The sequence below is a fragment of the Eleutherodactylus coqui genome, chromosome 12, assembly GCF_035609145.1.
Source record: "Eleutherodactylus coqui strain aEleCoq1 chromosome 12, aEleCoq1.hap1, whole genome shotgun sequence".
NCBI classification, from domain to species: domain Eukaryota; kingdom Metazoa; phylum Chordata; class Amphibia; order Anura; family Eleutherodactylidae; genus Eleutherodactylus; species Eleutherodactylus coqui.
The window spans coordinates 123,544,492-123,565,064 of record NC_089848.1 but is presented as its reverse complement, the minus strand read 5'-3'; the positions used below and the strand labels follow the sequence as shown (position 1 = coordinate 123,565,064).

Below are 20,573 nucleotides of genomic sequence, written 5' to 3'. Positions count from 1 at the left end.
AGAATCTGGCAAAATACCAGGGTGGAGCTGTCCGGTGAACAGCTACTGTTGGCCCATCTTGAGGGTGAGCCATCAGTATTCCATAACTGGAAAACCCCCTTGGTACTCCTTACTCCCACTTCTTCTTGACCGTCAGGACTACTGGTCATACACAGGATCCTTGCGCAACTCTGTATTCAGTGTTCAAAATGTAGAGATCATGGCAGCGGGGAGTAATAAGCAATATTCACTAATAGGTATTGGATCACTTTTGTTGGTAAAAGGTCAAAATTGGTCCCCTTGTGTCAAAGGGATCCGGTACTCATGATTTTAGCTACTGTCAAATGAGAATGTATGATAATGTATGTTCATTGTAAGCCTTTACTATGGACAAAATGTTTTAAGGGGAGGACTTAGGATAATGTTGACCCATTCAGATGGGCGGCCAACAAGTTTTTTTCAATAACAATTACAGGATGACAACAATTGTTTGCAGCTCCGGCTTGACTACCACTTGCCTTTAAGTGGCCCCTCAAAGTTTTGGAAATGGGTGGAAGACATTGTCTTCATTAGAATGGACCTCCATGTGATGCTGAAACAGTTTGGACTCCACTATTTGAAGGCCTAAAGGGATAATGATTCCCCTAAAGTTTTGGCCCAGAGTGGACTCTGGGTTAGTATCACATGGGCGAACTGTATTTAATTAATTGATCATAGACAGTTGCAGCTAGGTCGGGCGCCATAAAACAGGTCGAGGCCATAAAAGTAACTATGTTGAATCCCGGCTATATTATTTTCACGAAGATTCAAAGGGTAGAATTGGAAGGGTCCTCCAGGGTCAATGGGTCCAACCCCCTCCTCAGCGCAGGATTCACTAAATCATCCCAGCCAGATATTTGTCCAGCCTTTGCTTGAAGACTTCCATTGAATGAGAACTCACTCAAAACTCGAGGACATGACTGAGAAACAGACATAAACATTATGCCATTCACACTTATAAACTGGCAAAACCAGACTGAACAGCAGAACTACGAAATGGACTTCATGGTCATGGACAGACACAAACCAATGGCTGATAAATGCTCAAAACATGCACCAAGCATACCCACATGTATAAACAGATGGAATAGATACAATATGAGGTATTAGTTCATATTTTGGCCAATATACTAAAGCCTGAGAGTCCACTTCACGGGTCCTTGTTGTCTTGCTGGTCCCTACACTAGCGAGACAACTAATCCCAGGAAACCTACCTGCAATGCGGGGCAATCGTCTCGATAGGGATGACTCTGCTCTGGAACCTAGGGACCTACCTCGTTCTAGATGATATAGGACGACAGCAAGAAAACACAGTTCACACTACCAAGAGCTGCACAGACACGCAGGAGAAATCCACAGACAACCAGCTCATTTAACACCACCAGTGAAGCTATGTTGGTGAAAACCCATATAATACAACAGATCCCAGCAGCGAACCCTAACAGTCTGTCTAAATGGTAAGCTCTGAATACATACTTTTCCAGAACTGCAGATAATTGACAAAGGACAAATAGTAAGCCTCATATAATGTTTATGGGCATGACCTACGAGATGATTTTATTTGCTAGATTACCTTGCTGCTGCCCAAACAGTGGCATACGTTAGTATTAGAGATGAGCGAGCACCAAAATGCTCGGGTGCTCATTACTCGGGATGAAAATTTCGCGATGCTCGAGGGTTCGTTTCGAATAACGAACCCCATTGAAGTCAATGGGCGACCTGAGCATTCTTGTATATCGCCGATGCTCGCTAAGGTTTCCATTTGTGAAAATCTGGGCAATTCAAGAAAGTGATGGGAACGACACAGCAACGGATAGGGCAGGCGAGGGGCTACATGTTGGGCTGCATCTCAAGTTCCCAGGTCCCACTATTAAGCCACAATAGCGGCAAAAGTGCCCCCCCCTCCCAACAATTTTTTACTTCTGAAAAGCCCTCATTAGCAATGCATACCTTAGCTAAGCACTACACTACCTCCAACAAAGCACAATCACTGCCTGCATGACACTCCGCTGCCACTTCTCCTGGGTTACATGCTGCCCAACCCCCCCCCCGCACGACCCAGTGTCCACAGCACACACCAAAGTGTCCCTGCGCAGCCTTCAGCTGCTCTCATGCCACACCACCCTCATGTCTATTTATAAGCGCGTCTGCCATGAGGAGGAACCGCAGGCACACACTGCCGAGGGTTGGCACGACTAGGCAGCGACCCTCTTTAAAAGGGGCGGGGCGATAGCCCACAATGCTGTACAGAAGCAATGAGAAATATAATCCTGTGCCACCGCCATCAGGAGCTGCACACGTGGGCATAGCAATGGGGAACCTATGTGCCACACACTATTCATTCTGTCAAGGTGTCTGCATGCCCCAGTCAGACCGCAGTTTTTTATAAATAGTCACAGGCAGGTACAACTCCGCAATGGGAATTCCGTGTGCACCCACAGCATGGGTGGCTCCCTGGAACCCACCCGCTGTACATAAATGTATCCCACTGCAGTGCCCTGGACAGCAAAGCTAATGTCAGATTAAATGCAGGTGGGCTTCGGCCCACACTGCATGACCCAGTCAGACTGGGGTTCTTTTTAAGTAGACAAAGGTAGGTACAACTCCCTATTGTGAAGTCCGTGTGAACCGACAGCATGGGTGGCTCCCTGGAACCCACCGGCGGTACATAAATATATCCCATTGCAGTGCCCAGCACAGCTGAGGTAATGTCATGTTTAATGCAGGTGGGCTTCGGCCCACACTGCATGCCCCAGTCAGACTGGGGTTCTTTAGAAGTGGACACATGCAGTTACAACTCCGTGTGGACCGACAGCATGGGTCGGTGCCAGGAAGCCACCGGCGGTACATAAATATATCCCATTGTAGTGCCCAGCACAGCTGATGTAACGTCAGCTTTAATGCAGGTGGGCAAAAAATTAATTGGATTACACTGTAGGCGAGGGCCAAAAAAAAAATTGGTGGAAATCCAATATATCTATATTCTGGACTGTGGGCCTTTGGTAATGGACAATGAACCTGTTTTTATTCTGTATACTAAATGCCAATACTTTTCCATTACTGTTACAAATATAGATATGTCTTCTTTCATGTATCTACTTCCTCTTTGAAACTTCTGTTCTCAAAACGCTGACAAGATAATATATAGTATAAACACGTTACATTTTCCATCTGTTTTTGTAAGTTTAGGAGAAGTAAAGATCAGACATAGTTAACCGCAGTCTGCAACAGCGACCACAATAATAGCCCAAGCAGGTTTACTGGAAACGTATGCGAATAACATGGGAGATTTGTGCAATTTATAGTTTATGATGTAACATCCAATCATATCAAAGGAACCACACGTGGGTCCAAGACAACCCACTCATTTCATCCACCACCTGATGGCAAATCACAGATGACCGAAAGATGGAAGAATTGCAAGATGCTTATCCAATAATTAAACAATACGTTGTATCTATGTAATCTTTGACCTGCCCAGATGGGCAGATATGTTAAACTCTTTTAAAAGAGGCTACGCGCCCAACAAGAAAGTAGAATTGAGGAAGCTTATACATGCTGAACCTGTGTCAGTGTGAAAACTTCTTATGCGCATATAATCAATTCAGAATTAATATGGAAGGATGTGAACATTCCTAATTGAGTAAGTTGTGGACACAAAAGGAATTCCACGACACCAACAGTACTAATGTACCTCAGAAAAAGTGCCCATGCCCAACCAAGAGGGCAGGTGAAACCCATTAATCGCTTTGGTTAATGTGGCTTAATTGGTAACTAGGCCTGGAGGCAGCCCAGTTAAAATAAAAATTGGTTCAGGTGCAAGTTTCAACGCTTTAATGAGCATTGAAAGGTATAAAAATTGTTTACAAAAATTATATGACTGAGCCTTGTGGGCCTAAGAAAAATTGCCCGTTCGGTGTGATTACGTGAGGTTTCAGGAGGAGGAGCAGGAGGAGGAGGAGGAATAGAATACACAGATTGATGAAGCAAAAAGGTCCCCGTTTTTGATGGTGATAAACAACGACGCTTCCATTCGCGGGTGCAGCCTACGTATTGCTTAGGTATCGCTGATGTCCGCTGGTGGAGAAGAGAAGTCTGGGGAAATCCAGGCTTTGTTCATCTTGATGAGTGTAAGCCTGTCGGCACTGTGGGTTGACAGGCGGGTACGCTTATCCGTGATGATTCCCCCAGCCGCACTAAACATCCTCTCTGACAAGACGCTAGCCGCAGGACAAGCAAGCACCTCCAGGGCATACAGCGCGAGTTCAGGCCACGTGTCCAGCTTTGACATCCAGTAGTTGTAGGGGGCAGAGGCGTCACCGAGGACGGTCGTGCGATCGGCTACGTACTCCCTCACCATCCTTTTACAGTGCTCCAGCCGACTCAGCCTTGACTGGGGAGTGGTGACACAGTCTTGCTGGGGAGCCATAAAGCTGACAAAGGCCTTAAAGAATGCTCCCCTGCCTGCGCTGTACATGCTGCCTGATCTCCGCGCCTCCCCTGCTACCTGGCCCTCGGAACTGCGCCTTCTGCCACTAGCGCTGTCAGATGGGAATGTTACCATCAGTTTGTCCGCCAGGGTCCTGTGGTATAGCATCACTCACGAACCCCTTTCCTCTTCGGGTATGAGAGTGGAAAGATTCTCCTTATACCGTGGGTCGAGCAGTGTGTACACCCAGTAATCTGTAGTGGCCAGAATGAGTGTAACGCGAGGGTCTCGAGAAAGGCATCCTAACATGAAGTCAGCCATGTGTGCCAGGGTACCTGTATGCAACACATGGCTGTCCTCACTAGGAAGCTCACTTTCAGGATCCTCCTGCTCCTCCTCCTCCTCCTCCTCAGGCCATACACACTGAAAGGATGACAGGCAAGCAGCATGGGTACCCTCAGCAGTGGGCCAAGCTGTCCCTTCCCCCTCCTCCTCATGCTCCTCCCCCTCCTCCTCAATGCGCTGGGATATAGACATGAGGGTGCTCTGACTATCCAGCGACATACTGTCTTCCCCCGCCTCCGTTTCCGAGTGCAAAGCGTCTGCCTTTATGCTTTGCAGGGAACTTCTCAAGAGGCATTGCAGAGGAATGGTGACGCTAATGATTGCAGCATCCCCGCTCAGCATCTGGGTAGACTCCTCAAAGTTTCCAAGGACCTGGCAGATGGCTGCCCACCAGGCCCACTCTTCTGTAAAGAATTGAGGAGGCTGACTCCCACTACGCCGCCCACGTTGGAGTTGGTATTCCACTATAGCTCTACGCTGCTCATAGAGCCTGGCCAACATGTGGAGCGTAGAGTTCCACCGTGTGGGCACGTCGCACAGCAGTCGGTGCACTGGCAGATTAAACCGATGTTGCAGGGTCCGCAGGGTGGCAGCGTCCGTCTTGGACTTGCGGAAATGTGCGCTGAGCCGGCGCACCTTTCCGAGCAGGTATGACAAGTGTGGGTAGCTTTTCAGAAAGCGTTGAACCACCAAATTAAAGACATGGGCCAGGCATGGCACGTGCGTGATGCTGCCGAGCTGCAGAGCCGCCACCAGGTTACGGCCGTTGTCACACACGACCCAATGTGCCATCAGGGAGATATAGTGGCCCTGCCCGCCTGTGCTTGTCCACGTGTCCGTTGTTAAGTGGACCTTGGCAGTAACCGCGTTGGTGAGGTTGCGTACAATGTTTCGGGAGACGTGTCGTGCAGGGCTTGGACGGCACATCGGGAAAAGTAGTGGCAACTGGGAACCGAGTAACGCGGGGCCGCCGCCTCCATCATACTTTTGAAAGCCTCCGTTTCCACAAGCCTATACGGCAGCATCTCCAGGCTGATCAATTTGGCTATGTGCACGTTTAACGCTTGAGCGTGCGGGTGTGTGGCGGTGTACTTGCGCTTGCGCTCAAACAGTTGCGCTAGCGACGTCTGGATGCTGCGCTGAGAGACATTGCTGGATGGGGCCGAGGACAGCGGAGGTAAGGGCGTGGGTGCAGGCCAGGAGACGGTAGTGCCTGTGTCCTCAGAGGGGGGTTGGATCTCAGTGGCAGGTTGGGGCACAGGGGGAGAGGCAGTGGTGCAAACCGGAGGCAGTGAACGGCCTTCGTCCCACCTTGTGGGGTGCTTGGCCATCATATGCCTGCGCATGCTGGTGGTGGTGCCTCCCCAGCTGATCTTGGCGCGACAAAGGTTGCACACCACTGTTCGTCGGTCATCAGGCGTCTCTGTGAAAAACTGCCACACCTTAGAGCACCTTGGCCTCTGCAGGGTAGCATGGCGCGAGGGGGTGCTTTGGGAAACAGTTGGTGGATTATTCGGTCTGGCCCTACCTCTACCCCTGGCCACCGCACTGGCTCTGCCTGTGCCCACACCCTGACTTGGGCCTCCGCGTCCTCGCCCGCGTCCACGTCCTCTAGGCCTACCCCTACCCCTCAGCATGCTGTATTACCAGCAGTGCAGAAACAGAACGCTGTAATTAAATGTGCCGCTTATTGGCCTGTGGTTGGAGGCTAACTTTGCTTACGGAACGCACAGCAGAGCCAGGAAAGAATTTTGCGCAAGTCTGCTGTAACACTTAGCTGGCTGCGTATGAATTAGGACAACTACCCCCAGCAGAGACCCAGTACACTGAGGACGGTCACAGGCAGCCCAAATAGATTTTTTTTCCCAAATGTTTTTGGAAAAGCCCACTGCCTATATAGACTGTATATGTCTTCTGTCCCTGCCTCACCACTACTGGCCCTGGACTATGTAAAATACTGCAAGACGCAATGCTCTGCACGGCCGATATACAAAAAAAAAAAAAAGCGCAACACTGCAAAAAGCAGCCTCAACAGTACTGCACACGGTCAGATGTGGCCCTAAGAAGGACCGTTGGGGTTCTTGAAGCCTACAATAACTCCTAACACTCTCCCTATAGCAGCTCCAGCATCAGCAGCACTTTCCCTGAGCTATGTCTGAATGCATCTGTAGCGAGCCGCGGGAGGGGCCGATTTATATACTCGGGTGACACCTGATCTCGCCAGCCACTCACTGCAGGGGGGGGTGGTATAGGGCTTGAACGTCGCAGGGGGAAGTTGTAATGCCTTCCCTGTCTTTCTATTGGCCAGAAAAGCGCGCTAACGTCTCAGAGATGAAAGTGAAAGTAACTCGAACATCGTGTGGTGCTCGTTTCGAATAACGAGCATCTCGAACACGCTAATACTCGAACGAGCATCAAGCTCGGACAAGTACGTTCGCTCATCTCTAGTTAGTATGTTTTGTATTTTGTCACACCTAGGTATTCTCATGCAACAAACACACAGCTACAACTTAGAACTACAGGGAATTCTGTGTACTAGTTGAAGTCTTTGATAGACCTTTCACACTGCTGAACAATAGTGAAATAATAGCTCTGGGAGAATCACTAGTGGGGGTCTGGGGCCTAGCAATAACTAATGGCAGGGTAATAAATGGTAAGCATGTGATATGGCAAGAGCATTTAAGGTAACCTCATGGGCTTTTTGACTTATTATTGGTGGATGCTCAAGGTACCTAAGAAGCTGTTCTACAGAACAGAGCTACAATTGATTGCATTTGATCATAATTTACCAGTTATAGCTTCTGTACTTTTTGGTTTTGTCTACTTGCCTGTATACTTTGTAGTGTAATGGTAAATTGTATACTCTTTTGATGTTTCATACCTGATGTAATAGGTTATATAATAATTGGTTCACAGGTCCATCAATACATAGATGCGTAATTTATGTTACTTAAAGGAAATATGATTCAGATACGACTAAACGGTTGCGCCATGCTTCGTCATGCTGTATCTGTCCCAGTACATGGCAGATATGAATCCTCTGCTCTCAGACCCAGGGTCAGATTTGAAGCCTTAGGGAAGAGCTGGGGCCACCGTATGTGAATGTAACCAGAGGACCATGGATGACGCCTAGGAATGTCTATCTTCCTGGTTAGGTAAGGCAACACATTCCCCAGTGGTTAGCTCAAGTTTTTGGGATGAGGAAAGGAGGTCATATTGCTGCAGGTGTGTGTGTGATGGGGAAGGTGGGGGTGTACGTGGTATGATGAAGCAGTTGCAAAAGGGGGGACTGTTAGTGAAATGAATAGGACTCCATTTTCCCCAATTCATATAACAGTATGCTCCTTCCATTTTGTATGCTACTGTCGCAGTCAATGTTTTGTACTTTTCCTTTAACAAGATCTGCAGAAATGTACTAAAGAATAAAAGGGACCTTGGTGGCTAGAACATTCCAATCAAGGGATTGAGAAAGCAAACTATTGCCCAGGCCATAGTGCCCTGTTCCTAATTCATTCTTAAGACATTCTATTGTTAAAAATTCCTGTAGCCGTGTTCTGAGAAACCAATCATATATGATTTGAATGCACCTGCCAGAAGTTGTTTGGCATTTTAGATGTTAAATTCTTTATCATGCATATTTATATTTGTGGTTAGTTTTATGAACCAATGGTAATAAATTAATTGATGCATGTGCTTCTATAAAAACTGCTGCCTGTCAATTAATAAATAGATAACTTTTGATCACATCCAGCTGTGTTGTAGTGTAGTTATTTCGGAGCTCGGCCTATATACTTCTAACTGAATTTGGACCCCAGAAGCATACCATCTAGCAAATAGATTTATTTGCAATAACAGAATACATGTCCGAATCCCAATAATAAAAATAGCCCCAAACGTGTTGATGTCCTGTGTGATTTGTACTTATCTTTACTTTAGACATAAGCTTTACAATAATGTGTCTCTAGAATTAAAAAAGTTATAGTTTTATATTTACTTACTTTTTAATGTCTTACATATGTACCCTCTGTATAAATAGCAACTTGCGATATCCCATGTTCCTTTTTTGGCATTCATCATCAAACAGTCAAAAGACATATCTTTATCGGGTGCCTCATTGTTCCAGTTTACAAAGTCCACGGGTGTATTGTCCAACCAAAGCCACTCATCTATAAACACAAATACAGAATATCCTACTTAATACAAGGTGCCCATTTCAGGATATGTTATATGTTGTAATATACAATGCATCATGATCCAGTTGTAAACTACTGATGGCAGATTCTTAGGATTGTCCATCAATAGTAGATCAGCAGGGGTCTGCTGCCTGCGACCCCCATCCACTGATCAGTTGTTTGCTAGGCTGGTGTCTTTATGCCCTGAGCTGATTTTTGCAGGAAACAGACAGTTCCATTCCCACTACAGTGGCCATATGTGGGATTACACACCAAGTTCCTATACACTTCAATGCCAACTTTACCTGTGATACAAACCTTCCCCATTGCAGTGAGAATGGAGCCGTCTGCACAGAGCACAAGCACACCAGCCCGACAAACAGCTGATCAGTGCTTGGGCACCTCTAGCTCCATGTGCTGAGTGGCCGGGATCTCTGCAGCGCATGAACAATAGCTCCCGGCCCCCATTTACTGCTGTGCTCAGCTGTTTCCTTGCATAGAAGGGTATCTATAGAGTACAAACAATAAAGACTTGTTCACCCTGCTCCAGAGCTTTTCTATGCAAAGAAACAGCAGAGTGCAGAATATTAGCTGGCAAGGGCTCTGAGGGCAGTCTTAATACTGGAAAAAGTATTCTGATTCTCGCTGTATAATGTGGCCTAGCAGCTTCTTAGTTTCCAAGTCATATCACTACAATCATTAAACAATCTTGACATGATCAACCTTAACATTGAAATCTTGCTCATGCCTAGGCTAAAATCTCAGTCCTAGCCTGGCATATGCACAGTACGTCTGAGAGCCAGCTGTCCCCAGCAGGGAGTGCATTGCGCATACACCACTCTAGGAACAAATGACGCATGCATGAAATTTTGAGAGTTATAACATCATGAACATCTGCTGATTGCTGTCTCATAGGGGAAAAGGCAGAAGCACTGGACAGGACTATGCAGGGAAAGCCATAGCACTTGCTAGTATGGGGACCACCCCTGGCACCTGCCAGCTAATGTGCATATTAGATTAAAGGGATTGTGTCAAGTTATTAAGTTATTTTCTATCCACAGCAAAAGGGAAAACTTTATAATTGGTAGAGGTCTAACCACGGGGGCAGCCACCAATCCTGAGAATGGGGCCCATTTGGTCTTGAAGTGAATGGAGTAGAGGTCATGCAGGCATGCTCCATTCACTTCAATGACAGTGTAGAGAGGTATAGGCTGGGATGTAACAGGCATGTCTTGTTCAAAATATGTGTTATATTTGCTCTGCCTGGAATAAAGCTGTCCACCTCCTAGCACTATGTGCACGTTCCCTTGTCACTTGGTAACCAGAAGCTATATATATGTGGGTGGTTTCAACTCTCCAAGAGAGAATGTGAAAGTTCAAGAAGCAGAGTGTACTAAAATAAGGCTCTCCCTGAAAACACTGACAAAAGGAAGAAGTTTATCCTCAAAGAGGAGCGAGGCGAGTGTAGTCTTCAGGTTACACAGACACCAGACCACCAGCACACCGAGAGAGTTCAGACAAACAAGCATCTTTTCAAATAAAGATGTCAGTTTACCAGCATTATAGAGGCTCAAGATTGCTTTGGAGAGGCACCATGTCACCACAGATGCAACCAGGAACTTACCTGGCGTACTCCCCTGACTGCACCTGTGTTCCTGGTGTTGCAACAACTGGAGGATGATACAATTTCAACTGACCCGGAGGTGAAGAGTCACCTGCAGGAAATGGATCTACCAGGGAGGCCTCTCTCTTCGAGCCGTAACTTAGTTCCAACAGACAGTCCACTAATCTTGAGCCTGTCCCTATTTTCTCTGGCATTCAGGCTTTAAAACAGCACCACAGATTACCCAGTAGAAGACAATCTCTGATTCTGTCTTTGAAGTGAATGGAGCAGTGATACTCCTGCACGATTCACTCAGGGACCAACCAGACCCCCGTTCCTAGGATCGGTGGGAGTCATAGTGGTAAGGCCCTCATCTATCACAAAGTTATCCACTCTCCGGTATGTAGGGGATAACCTTAAAATTTGGCACAACCTCTTTAAGCTTCATTTTCTCAGAAGTGAAGAGTGTATAAAGGGGAACAAAGGTATATCTCCACCCGTGTGTAACTGCTCTACCAAATGCTGGCAGCGGTTTGGAGGGCAAAATTTTGATGATTGAGTCCCTTTAATGGTTTTCACTGGAGAGTGACTTTATTAATCAGATATTAAAGGACACATTAGTCCATTGTGCAGAATAGCCACAACAATACAAGGGAAAGGAGTGAGGGAAAAGACAGAAATACAGAATGATCTGAATTACGTGTTTTCTGCTGAAATAGTGAATGTTCTGATACTCTACCTTTCACGTTCTTGTAAAGTCCAATCCAAAATTCTTCTTCCTGGTTTCTGAGTAACTCAGTATGATAGAGAAGGAAATCTGATTCGGTGGAATCTTCAATGGATGTTAAACTGGCACCTAAAGAATTGACATACTGAATAATTCTGTTTGCTTGGAATTTCTGTTCCTCTATGGATATGATATTACACAACATATTCACCCATCTGATGCCTCATTAACCCATGAGGAACAAGGCAGTTTTATTTTTCCTCACGGATTTTTAAAAAATTATAATTTTCTTATTTTTACATCAATATTTCTGTGTGAGGACTTCGGTCTTGTGGGCCAAGTTGTATTTTTCAGTACTACTATTTAATATATCATACACTGGAAATTACTGCATTAGGATCAGCTGGCGCTTGACATCTTGTGATCAGTAACGTGGTAGGTAGTGTCTAATTGTAGTTCAAGGGGGGAAAAATGCAATTCCACAGTTTTTTTGGGAGTCATGCTTATATTGTGTGCATGGTAAGGCAAAAATGACATATTAGCTGTTTTCTGTTGCTCAGTATGATTATGGCAATGCCAATATCAGTAGTTTTTTTGGCCGCATTGCTTTAAAAAGAAAAAAAATCTTTTTTTTTTAAAGGCCACCATTGATTATTATTTTTCCATTGATGGGGTTGTATGAAGGCTGAAGTTTTGCAGGATGACCTGTATTTTCTATCGGTACCATTTTGGGATACATATGACTTTTTGATCACTTTTCATAAAATTTTCTCTTGGAGATAGAGTGACCAAAAAGTGCAGTTCTGACAAAGTTTAATAGATCGGACTTGTATGCTATTTGGATTAGTTTATGTTAAAACATGGGTAAACAGTGTTTTAAAAAAATATATTTACAGCATTGTTGTAATGAATAAAAAAAGGGATTGAACTTGCATTTGTCTGATAAATTATACAATGTATGTATTCCTTAGTGACTGGCCTATTTTACATATTAAAGACTAACCGCACTTTTTAAAAAACTCTCGACATGTTACTCTGGCATGGCAAGAGTGTTGTTCAGTGGTGGCCTGGGCCTGATCACTAAAATGAAGGGGCTGCAGTGCTCCCTGGAATTCTGTGCTCCTTTGGCTTTCATCGTTGCTCTTCAGTTCCTCTCAGGAGCTTAGGACAGATGCATAATCTTGGTGAATCTATTCACCAAATGAGCTGTGGCAGGTCTTGTTTATTGTGGGTTGAGTTGTATTTTCCATTGGAACCATTTTGGGGTACGTGCAACTTTTAATCACTTTTTATTGGGTGTTTTGGAAAGCATGTAAATGAAACATAGCAATTCTGGCATTTATTTTTAATTTTTCTCATTGTTTACCATATCAGATAAAGGACAAAATCTTTTTATAGGATGGGTCATTAAAACATGGCAATACCTAATATGTTTCTTTTAAAGGTAAAAACTCTCAGCGCTCCGTTGTACTGAACAAAATCACACTTGGGATCTTAGTTGTTTGGGGGTGCCGGACCCGTGGCACCCCTCACATCCAGATAGACGTAATAATATGTGCAGGAGAGGTTTCCATAAATATCTTGCGTATTTATTTATTTCCCTATAAGATTATATAGTAATTGTCATACACTACTGGAGCGCCGCTTCTGAACATTGTCTTCAATATGTTTCTTTTGTTATTTTTGTCCATAATAAAGGGTGTTTTGTACGGAAACCATGTTATTGTTAAAGATAACTTTAAAGGGGTATTCCTGGCTTTTACAATTAATGATTAATCCGGGGGATAGGTCATCAATAGTTGGTCAGCGGTAATCAGACACTCAGAATCCCCGATGATCACTGAAAGTGTAATAGACAGCCTTAAATCCCATCAAAATAATTGGCGGCAAAGCTGCCTACAAGGCTTCTGACCCCGATGACAATGTCTGGCGATGCTGCACTGACAGCAAGTTGGGTGATCAGCTGATCAGTGGGGATCCCAAGCAGCAGATCTCTGCTAATCAACTAATGATCTATCCATACTAAAAGTTTTTCAACTTATTTTCACATTTTTTTGGTCCCTCTAGGGCAGTGTTCCCCAACTCCAGTCCTCAGGGACCACCAACAGGTCATGTTTTCAGGATTTCCTCAGTGTTGCATAAGTGATGCAATTATTGTCAGTGCCTCGGACATTGCCACAGGTGTTCTTACCATAGGATATCCTGAAAACATAACCTGTTGGTGGTCCCTGAGGACTGGAGTTGGGGACCCCTGCTCTAGGGCACCTGAAGATGCGATGGTTCGATCACTAGTATAGTACACTGCAAAACTTATGCAGTGCAGTATAGTAAGCTGAACAGGAATTTATACATAAATACTGGCAAGGAAATTTCCTGTGAGATCAAGCTTTAGGATACTCTTGATTTGGGAATATTTCAAGAAGTCCCCTGTGGTTAGCCCATACTGCTCCTCTAATGCTTTGAGAGATTTCATATTGCTGTTTTGGAATAGGTCTGAAAACAAAGATATTCATCTCTTTCCCCAGGTCCCTACCTCCAACCACTCTGCAAAAAATTGTAAAACCTTGATGGATAGGGAAATCTGTTTTCTAAGTTGACACACACTAGAGGCATAAATCAGCTTTTTTCACACATCCACAGATGCCTCTAGGGTCACGTATCTCGGAGGGAGAGAGGGGAGGCCTGCCAATGCTGCTAATAGTAGGTTCCAAAGGTATCCTCTGCCTATCATGTTCTTTTCTATTAAGGGACAGCTAATGCCCTCCATTGGGAAGCACCATTGCCTCAACTGTTTAATCAAATTTGCCTAATTTGCTGTGATACTTGGAACCCCCAAACCTCATCTCTGCTTCGGAGAGAGTGCAATACTGAGAACCCTACCCTAGGTCTTTTTTTTGTTCCGTATTAAGTATAACATTTGTCTTTGTAATGCTTGGAGATTACGGTTTGCATGTGGGATTGTGAGAGAGCATTTGGTATATAGGATTTTTGGTAGGGTCATCATTTTATATAGAACTATTCTTCCCAGCCTTGAGAGCTCTGTTAAGGCAAAGAGGTCTAGTTCTTTCTGTATGTCCTTGTGAAGCAAGGACTGGTTAACTTCTCACTCTTTCCCCGGTGGTAGTAGTTTAATACCCAAGTTAGGAATCTCCTTCTCCTCCCATGAAAAGGGAAACACTCTTTCTATTTGGTCTTTTAATTGCTTGGGCACATTTAGTGTTAATATTTGAGATTTTGTGGAGTAATCTATAAGAGATGCAAGAAAATGATTCTATTAATTCTTTAACTTCTCTTAATAAGTTGAGAGGGTGAGATAACGTCAAAACCACGTCATTCGCAAAGAGGCCTATTTTGTGTTGTCAGAAAAAGATAAGTATTCCCTGTATGTTCATATTCACCTCCGCATAGGGCTCCATTGTCAGAATAAACAATGAAGGGGACGGTGGGCAGTCCTGTCATGTTCTGTTTGTGACCAGGAAAGGATTTGATAATACCCCATTGATTAATACTATAGCAGATGGACTCGTGTACAGGGCCTGAATTGCTCTAAGTATTTGCCCTGTAAAGCCAAACTTTTGCATGGTTGCAAAGGCATAGCCCCAGTGAATTCTGTCAAATGCCTTCTCTGCGTCCAGGGTAAGGAGCAGAGAAGGCGCTCAATTTTCTACTGCTCTGTGTAATAAGGCCAGAGTTCTTCTCAAAGCATCTAATGTCTGCCTACCCTGCACAAATCCTACTTGATCAATGCATACTAGGAATGGAAGAATTTGGAAAAGCTGCCTGGCAAGAGTTTTGGCATAAAACTTTATGTCACTGTTAAGCAGTGAAATGGGCCTAAAGTTCTCTGGTGATGTAGTTGGTTTGTCTGGTTTTGGAATTGCAACCACCATACCCTGGAGCATCTCCTCTGGGATCTTTCCTTTTTTCATTATTAGTTGTGAGTCAAATAGCTGGTAATATTTGTTTGAGAACCCATCTGGCCCCGGGACTTTGTCTCTTTTGGAGTTTTTAATAATTTTTGAAATTTCCTGTTTCAGTATGGGTAGATTTAGGAAATCTAGATGTTCCTGCTTAAGAGAGGGTAGATGGATTGAGGAGATACATTTATCAATTTGTTTGTCTGTAGGGAGGAGGGTGGAATTATCTTCCTTGAAATTGTATAGGTTAGATTAATAATAATGTTTAAAGCTTTCAGCTATTCTGTGGGGGTGATGCATTTTATGCTTTGGAGGTGGGATCTATTAAGAAAGGGATTTTGACCGTTCTTTTATGCCCCATTTTGTTTGCCATTAATCTGCTAAACTTGTTAATGGCCACATAATACTTTGTTCTCATGTAACTGAGTTGTCTATCATGGTCAACTAGGAGAACTTTCCTTAATTTGTTCCTATTTTTCATTAGGTCTGCATGTAGTGATTCCGATAAATCTGTTTGGAGTTTCTGTTCTATTTCTTTTATTGTTGACATAGTAGCTTCTAAGACTTTGTTTTTTTCTTTTTTTTTATAAATAGAACTGAGTTGTATCATGGTACCTCTCGCTACCGACTTGTGAGCATTCCAAAGTGTGAAACAATATTTCTGAAGAATCTTTGTAATAAAAGTATTCTTGTAAGGAGTCCCATATTTTCTTTTGGTAGTAGGGAAGTTTCATAAAGAATGTATTGTTACGCCAGATTCTTGTAGAAGGGGGTATGTGGTTAGTCTCAGTGTAAGTGAAATGGGCGCATGGTCTGACCATGAGGCAGTTCCAATGGTAGCCTTCTGTGTCATAGGTAGTAAGAAAAAAATCTACTAGGCACATGTCAATTCTTGAGAAGGTTGTTATGGCCGGCAGGAGCAGATGGACGGGGTATCCCTATGCCCGCCCTCTCCCGTTTCCCTACCTACTTGCCCCCCTGGGCTAGGCCCCAGGGCGACAACTGAGCGATTGTCCCTGCGCAGCACTAGTGTCAGGTTCCCAAAGAAGGAGGGACTGGGAGACAGATGAGAACCGTGAGCTGACTAGGAAAACTATGAGCCGATCAGAGAGTAGTCAAGAAAACAGGCAGGGTCAAACCAAAAGTCACGATCGGAGAACAGGAAGCCAATGCAGAGTCAAATGCAAGCCGAGGTCATACACACTATAGTCAAGTCAATGATTGCGGGTGTAGTCAGACAAGTCAGAACAAAACACTGGCAACTGGAGTCTGGGCCAGCAGGGTTTATATGCAGACCGCCCCTCCGGGCGGGGAGAAGTCACATGATGACTGGCGGGAGTCATAAAGCCACCTCCCAGCAGCGCGCACCCACCCAAGCATTGCGCGTCTGACCAGCATACTGGTGTGCCAGGGTAGGACGCGGGATGCACCGCCAGCCGCTGCGACCAACCACCAGAGTGGGGGAACCCCGGACAGAGCCACCAGCCCGGGCCCCAGCCACGCCAGGATGAGCAGCCCACACCAACCGGCTCCCCTAGTGATAACCCCATCTCTAACAGTACCCTCCCTATTACGGGGAGCCTTCGGACCCCCAAGAACCGGAACGGGGTTTAAGGGGATGAGTCCTGTAAAACGTGGGGCAAAAATGTCTCTAGCTGACACAACCGCTCCTCCGGACCATATTTTTTAATGAAATAAGGTACTGGAGAGCACCCCATACTCTCCTAGAATCTAGGACCTTATCCACTTCGCATTCCGTTTCGCCCTGAGTTAGGGTGGGCGTCGGTGGACCACAGGTGGGCACCACTGGAGGTACATACCTCATGAGGAGAGATTTGTGGAAAACACGGTGGATTCTCCACGTGTCCAGTAGTGCCAGCTCGTATGCCATAGGACTAGTCAATAGTTACTGGAAAAGAGCCCCCAAATTGGGGAGCCAGCTTCAACGAAGACACTTTAAACTTCAGGTTATTGGAAGACAAGTACACCAACTGGCCCACAGACAAAGGTTTAGACATAGTATGTGTACCTCTACTCCTCCTAAGCATCGCATCTCTGGGCTGCTCCAAGTTGGCATGCGCTTTCTCCCACACCTCTCGCAGGTCCTAAACCTGAGCGTGTGCAGATGGCTTGTTAGAGGAGGAGGTGAAGGACACCGCAAACCTGGGATTAAATCCAGAATTACAGAAGAAAGGAGACACGCCAGACGCCGAATGTGTATGATTATTGATAGCAAATTCAGCCAATGCTAGATAATTGACCCAGAGACTCTGACAATCACTCACATACATTCTGAGGTACTGAACGAATTCCTGGTTCGTACGTTCCATCTGCCCATTAGACTCCGGGTGAAAGACAGGAAAATGACAACCAGATACCGATATTCTTACAAAAATCGCTCCAAAACAGGGCAACAAATTGGACTCCCCAGTCAGAAACAATATCCTCAGGGACTCCATGCAGGCGCACAATCTCCTAGATACATATGGTGGCTAACTTAGGTGCAGACGGAGTGCAGCTTCTTTAGAGCAGAAAAATGTGCCATCTTGGAAAATCTATCGACAACCACTCAGATGACCAAGCACCCCTGGGACTCAGGCAGGTTGGTAATAAAATCCATCGACAGATGGGTACATGGCCTCTCTGGAACAGGGAGAAGACCTCGGAAACCCCGAAGCTGAGAGACAACGTATCAGCTTTGACATTCTTGGACCCAGACACATATGTGACTACAAAATTGAAACATGAAAAAAACAATGTCCACCTTGCTTGACGATCGTTCAGGAGCTTGGCGAACTCTAGACAAATCAAATTCTTTTGGTCCATGAGGACCGTAATAGTATTATGAGTGCCCTCTAAGAAATGTCTCGATTCATCAAATGCCCATTTTATGGCCAATAATTCCCCGTTGCCAATATCATAGTTGCGATCCGCCTGATTGAACTTTCTGGAAAAGAACACACAGGTTTGAAGACCAGGTCGGCCGGGAGATTCCTGCGAGAGGACTGCCCCCACACCATGCTCAGAGGCAATCACTTCAATGATGAACAGGCGATCTAGATCCGGCTGAGCCAAAACTGGTGCTGTGGAAAAAGCCCTCTTGAGAAGTGTGAAGGCCTTAACAGCCTCCTGTGATCAGGAATCAACCCTAGCCCCCTTTTTGGTCCAGTCAGTCAAGGGTTTGGCCACCATCGTAAAATTCTTAATGAATCTCCGATAGAAGTTTGCAATCCTCAATAAGCATTGTAACGCCTTTAAGTTGGTGGGTTGCACCCATTCGGTGATGGCCTTGACCTTGTCCGAGCCCATCCGGATGGCCGATGGAGAAATGACATATCCCAGAAAAGCAATTTCCTGTACAAGGAAAATGCATTTCTCCAACTTAGCATACAATTGATGGGCTCGAAGGCGGGAAAGAACTGTATGTAAATGCCTGACATGGCTCTCCCAATCAGAAGAGAATATCAGAATGTCATGCAAATATACAACCATGAACGTGCCCAGGATGTCATGAAAAATGGTATTCATAAAACCTTGAAAAATAGCTGGCGCGTTACATAGCCCGAATAGCATGACTAGACATTCAAAATGCCCCAACGGAGTATTAAACTCCGTTTTCCATTTGTCCCCCTTTCTGATACGGATGAGATTATAAGCTCCCCGAAGGTCTACCTCGGAGAACCAATGGGCCCCTACGACCTGGTTGAGGAGATCAGGAATCAGGGGTAAAGAGTACTAGTTCTTGATAGTTATCATATTCAAGGCTCTATAATCAACACAGGGTCGGAGGCCACCATTCTTCTTCTCCATGAAAAATAACCATGCCTCTACGGGTGATTCGGAAGGACGTATATGTCCCTTGGCGAGACTCTCAATAATATACTCCTTCATTGCCTTGCGTTCAGGGACAGTTACATTATATATTCCCCCTTAGGGATCTTGCTCCCGAGAATAAGATCGATCTTGCAATCCCATTCCCGGTGCAGAGGTAAAGTCTCGGTGCGGAAAACACGCCAGAAAAGTCCTCAATATACGGAGGTAACCCCTTTACCTTACACTCAGTGGAATGCACCTGGACAGAAACCAAATTCTCACCACAACCTGGCCCCCACTGTACTAGTTCAGAGGTGGAACAATCAAACTGGGGATTGTGCTACCAGAGGCAGGGTAAACCAAGGACTAAATCAGCGGAAAGGCTCTCCCTCACCAGGAATGAACACACCTCTGAATGTAGCGCTCCTACGAAAAAAAGTAGTTCAGGAGTCCTCTTACTGATTAACCCCGCTGACAAAAGAGAGGAATCAATACCCGAAACCTAGATGGGAGGATTTACTGGTAAAAGACATGCAGACATAGACTTGACGAAATCAAAATTAACAAAGTTCGTGGCAGCCCCCGAATCAATGAAGGCCCAACCATTGAGGATATGAGCATTATATGAAATATAGAATGGCACTAACAATTTAGAACATTCCGGAAGTACCTGAGGTCCTAGGCGATTCCTCCAGACATTACATCGGAATGGCTGTTTCTTGGGGCAGCTGGCGACCCGATTACATGGACCTCCACAATAAAGGCATAATCGGTTCCTGAGCCGTAATTCCTTGCACCCCATTTGGGGACAAGGAGCCTACTTGCATTGCCTTGACTCCGTTGGTAGCTGAGGTCAAATGCAAGCCAAGGTCATACACCCTATAATCAGGTCAATGATTGCGGGTGTAGTCAGACAAGTCAGAACAAAACACTGGCAACTGGAGTCTGGTCCAGCAGGGTTTATATGCAGACCTCCGCCTCCAGAGGGGCGGGCAGAAGTCACATGATGATTGGAGGGAGTCATAAAACCACCTCCCCCTGGCGGCGCGCACCCACCCGAGCACCACGCGGCCGACCAGCGGACTGGCATGCCAGCGCAGGATGCAGAACGCACCGCCGCTCGCCGCGACCTACCACCAGAGTGGGGAAACCCCGGACAGAGCCACCAGCCCTGGCCCCAGCCCTGCCATGACGAGCAGCTCGCGCCAACTGGACCCCGCCGGAAATAGTGGTAACCCCATCTCTAACAAAGGACCTTTGACTTGCTGAGTAAAAGGTGAATTCCTTAGATCTGGTGTTTAAATTACGGAATGTGTCATAGAGTTCTTCCTTGTTCATCCTCATTTAGGGAGTTAGAGTTGGTTTTGTTAAGCGACGAAGACTGTTGGTATCAAATTCTAGGACAGGTATTCTTTGCAAAGTGTGTTTCCTGTACACAAAGTATCTCCACCTTTTGTAGAGAGGCTTCTTTCCAAAGAGATGCTCTTTTAAAGGGAGAATTTAAATTCTTTGCATTAATTGGCTCTCGCTGGCATCTAGGCCACGCCCC

The 20,573-nt window shown here is 45.5% G+C and overlaps 1 protein-coding gene across 1 annotated transcript in view; it reads right to left on the bottom strand.

Moving 5' to 3' along the window:
- LOC136587226 (macrophage mannose receptor 1-like) overlaps nt 1-20,573 on the bottom strand; it is a 353,431-nt gene that overhangs the window by 40,816 nt on the left and 292,042 nt on the right. Inside the window, exons 27-28 of the mRNA XM_066585783.1 lie at nt 11,307-11,423; nt 8,791-8,958 (exon numbers count right to left, since the gene is read on the bottom strand). Coding sequence (XP_066441880.1) covers nt 8,791-8,958; nt 11,307-11,423 — 285 coding nt within the window. The remainder of the gene's footprint in view (nt 1-8,790; nt 8,959-11,306; nt 11,424-20,573) is intronic.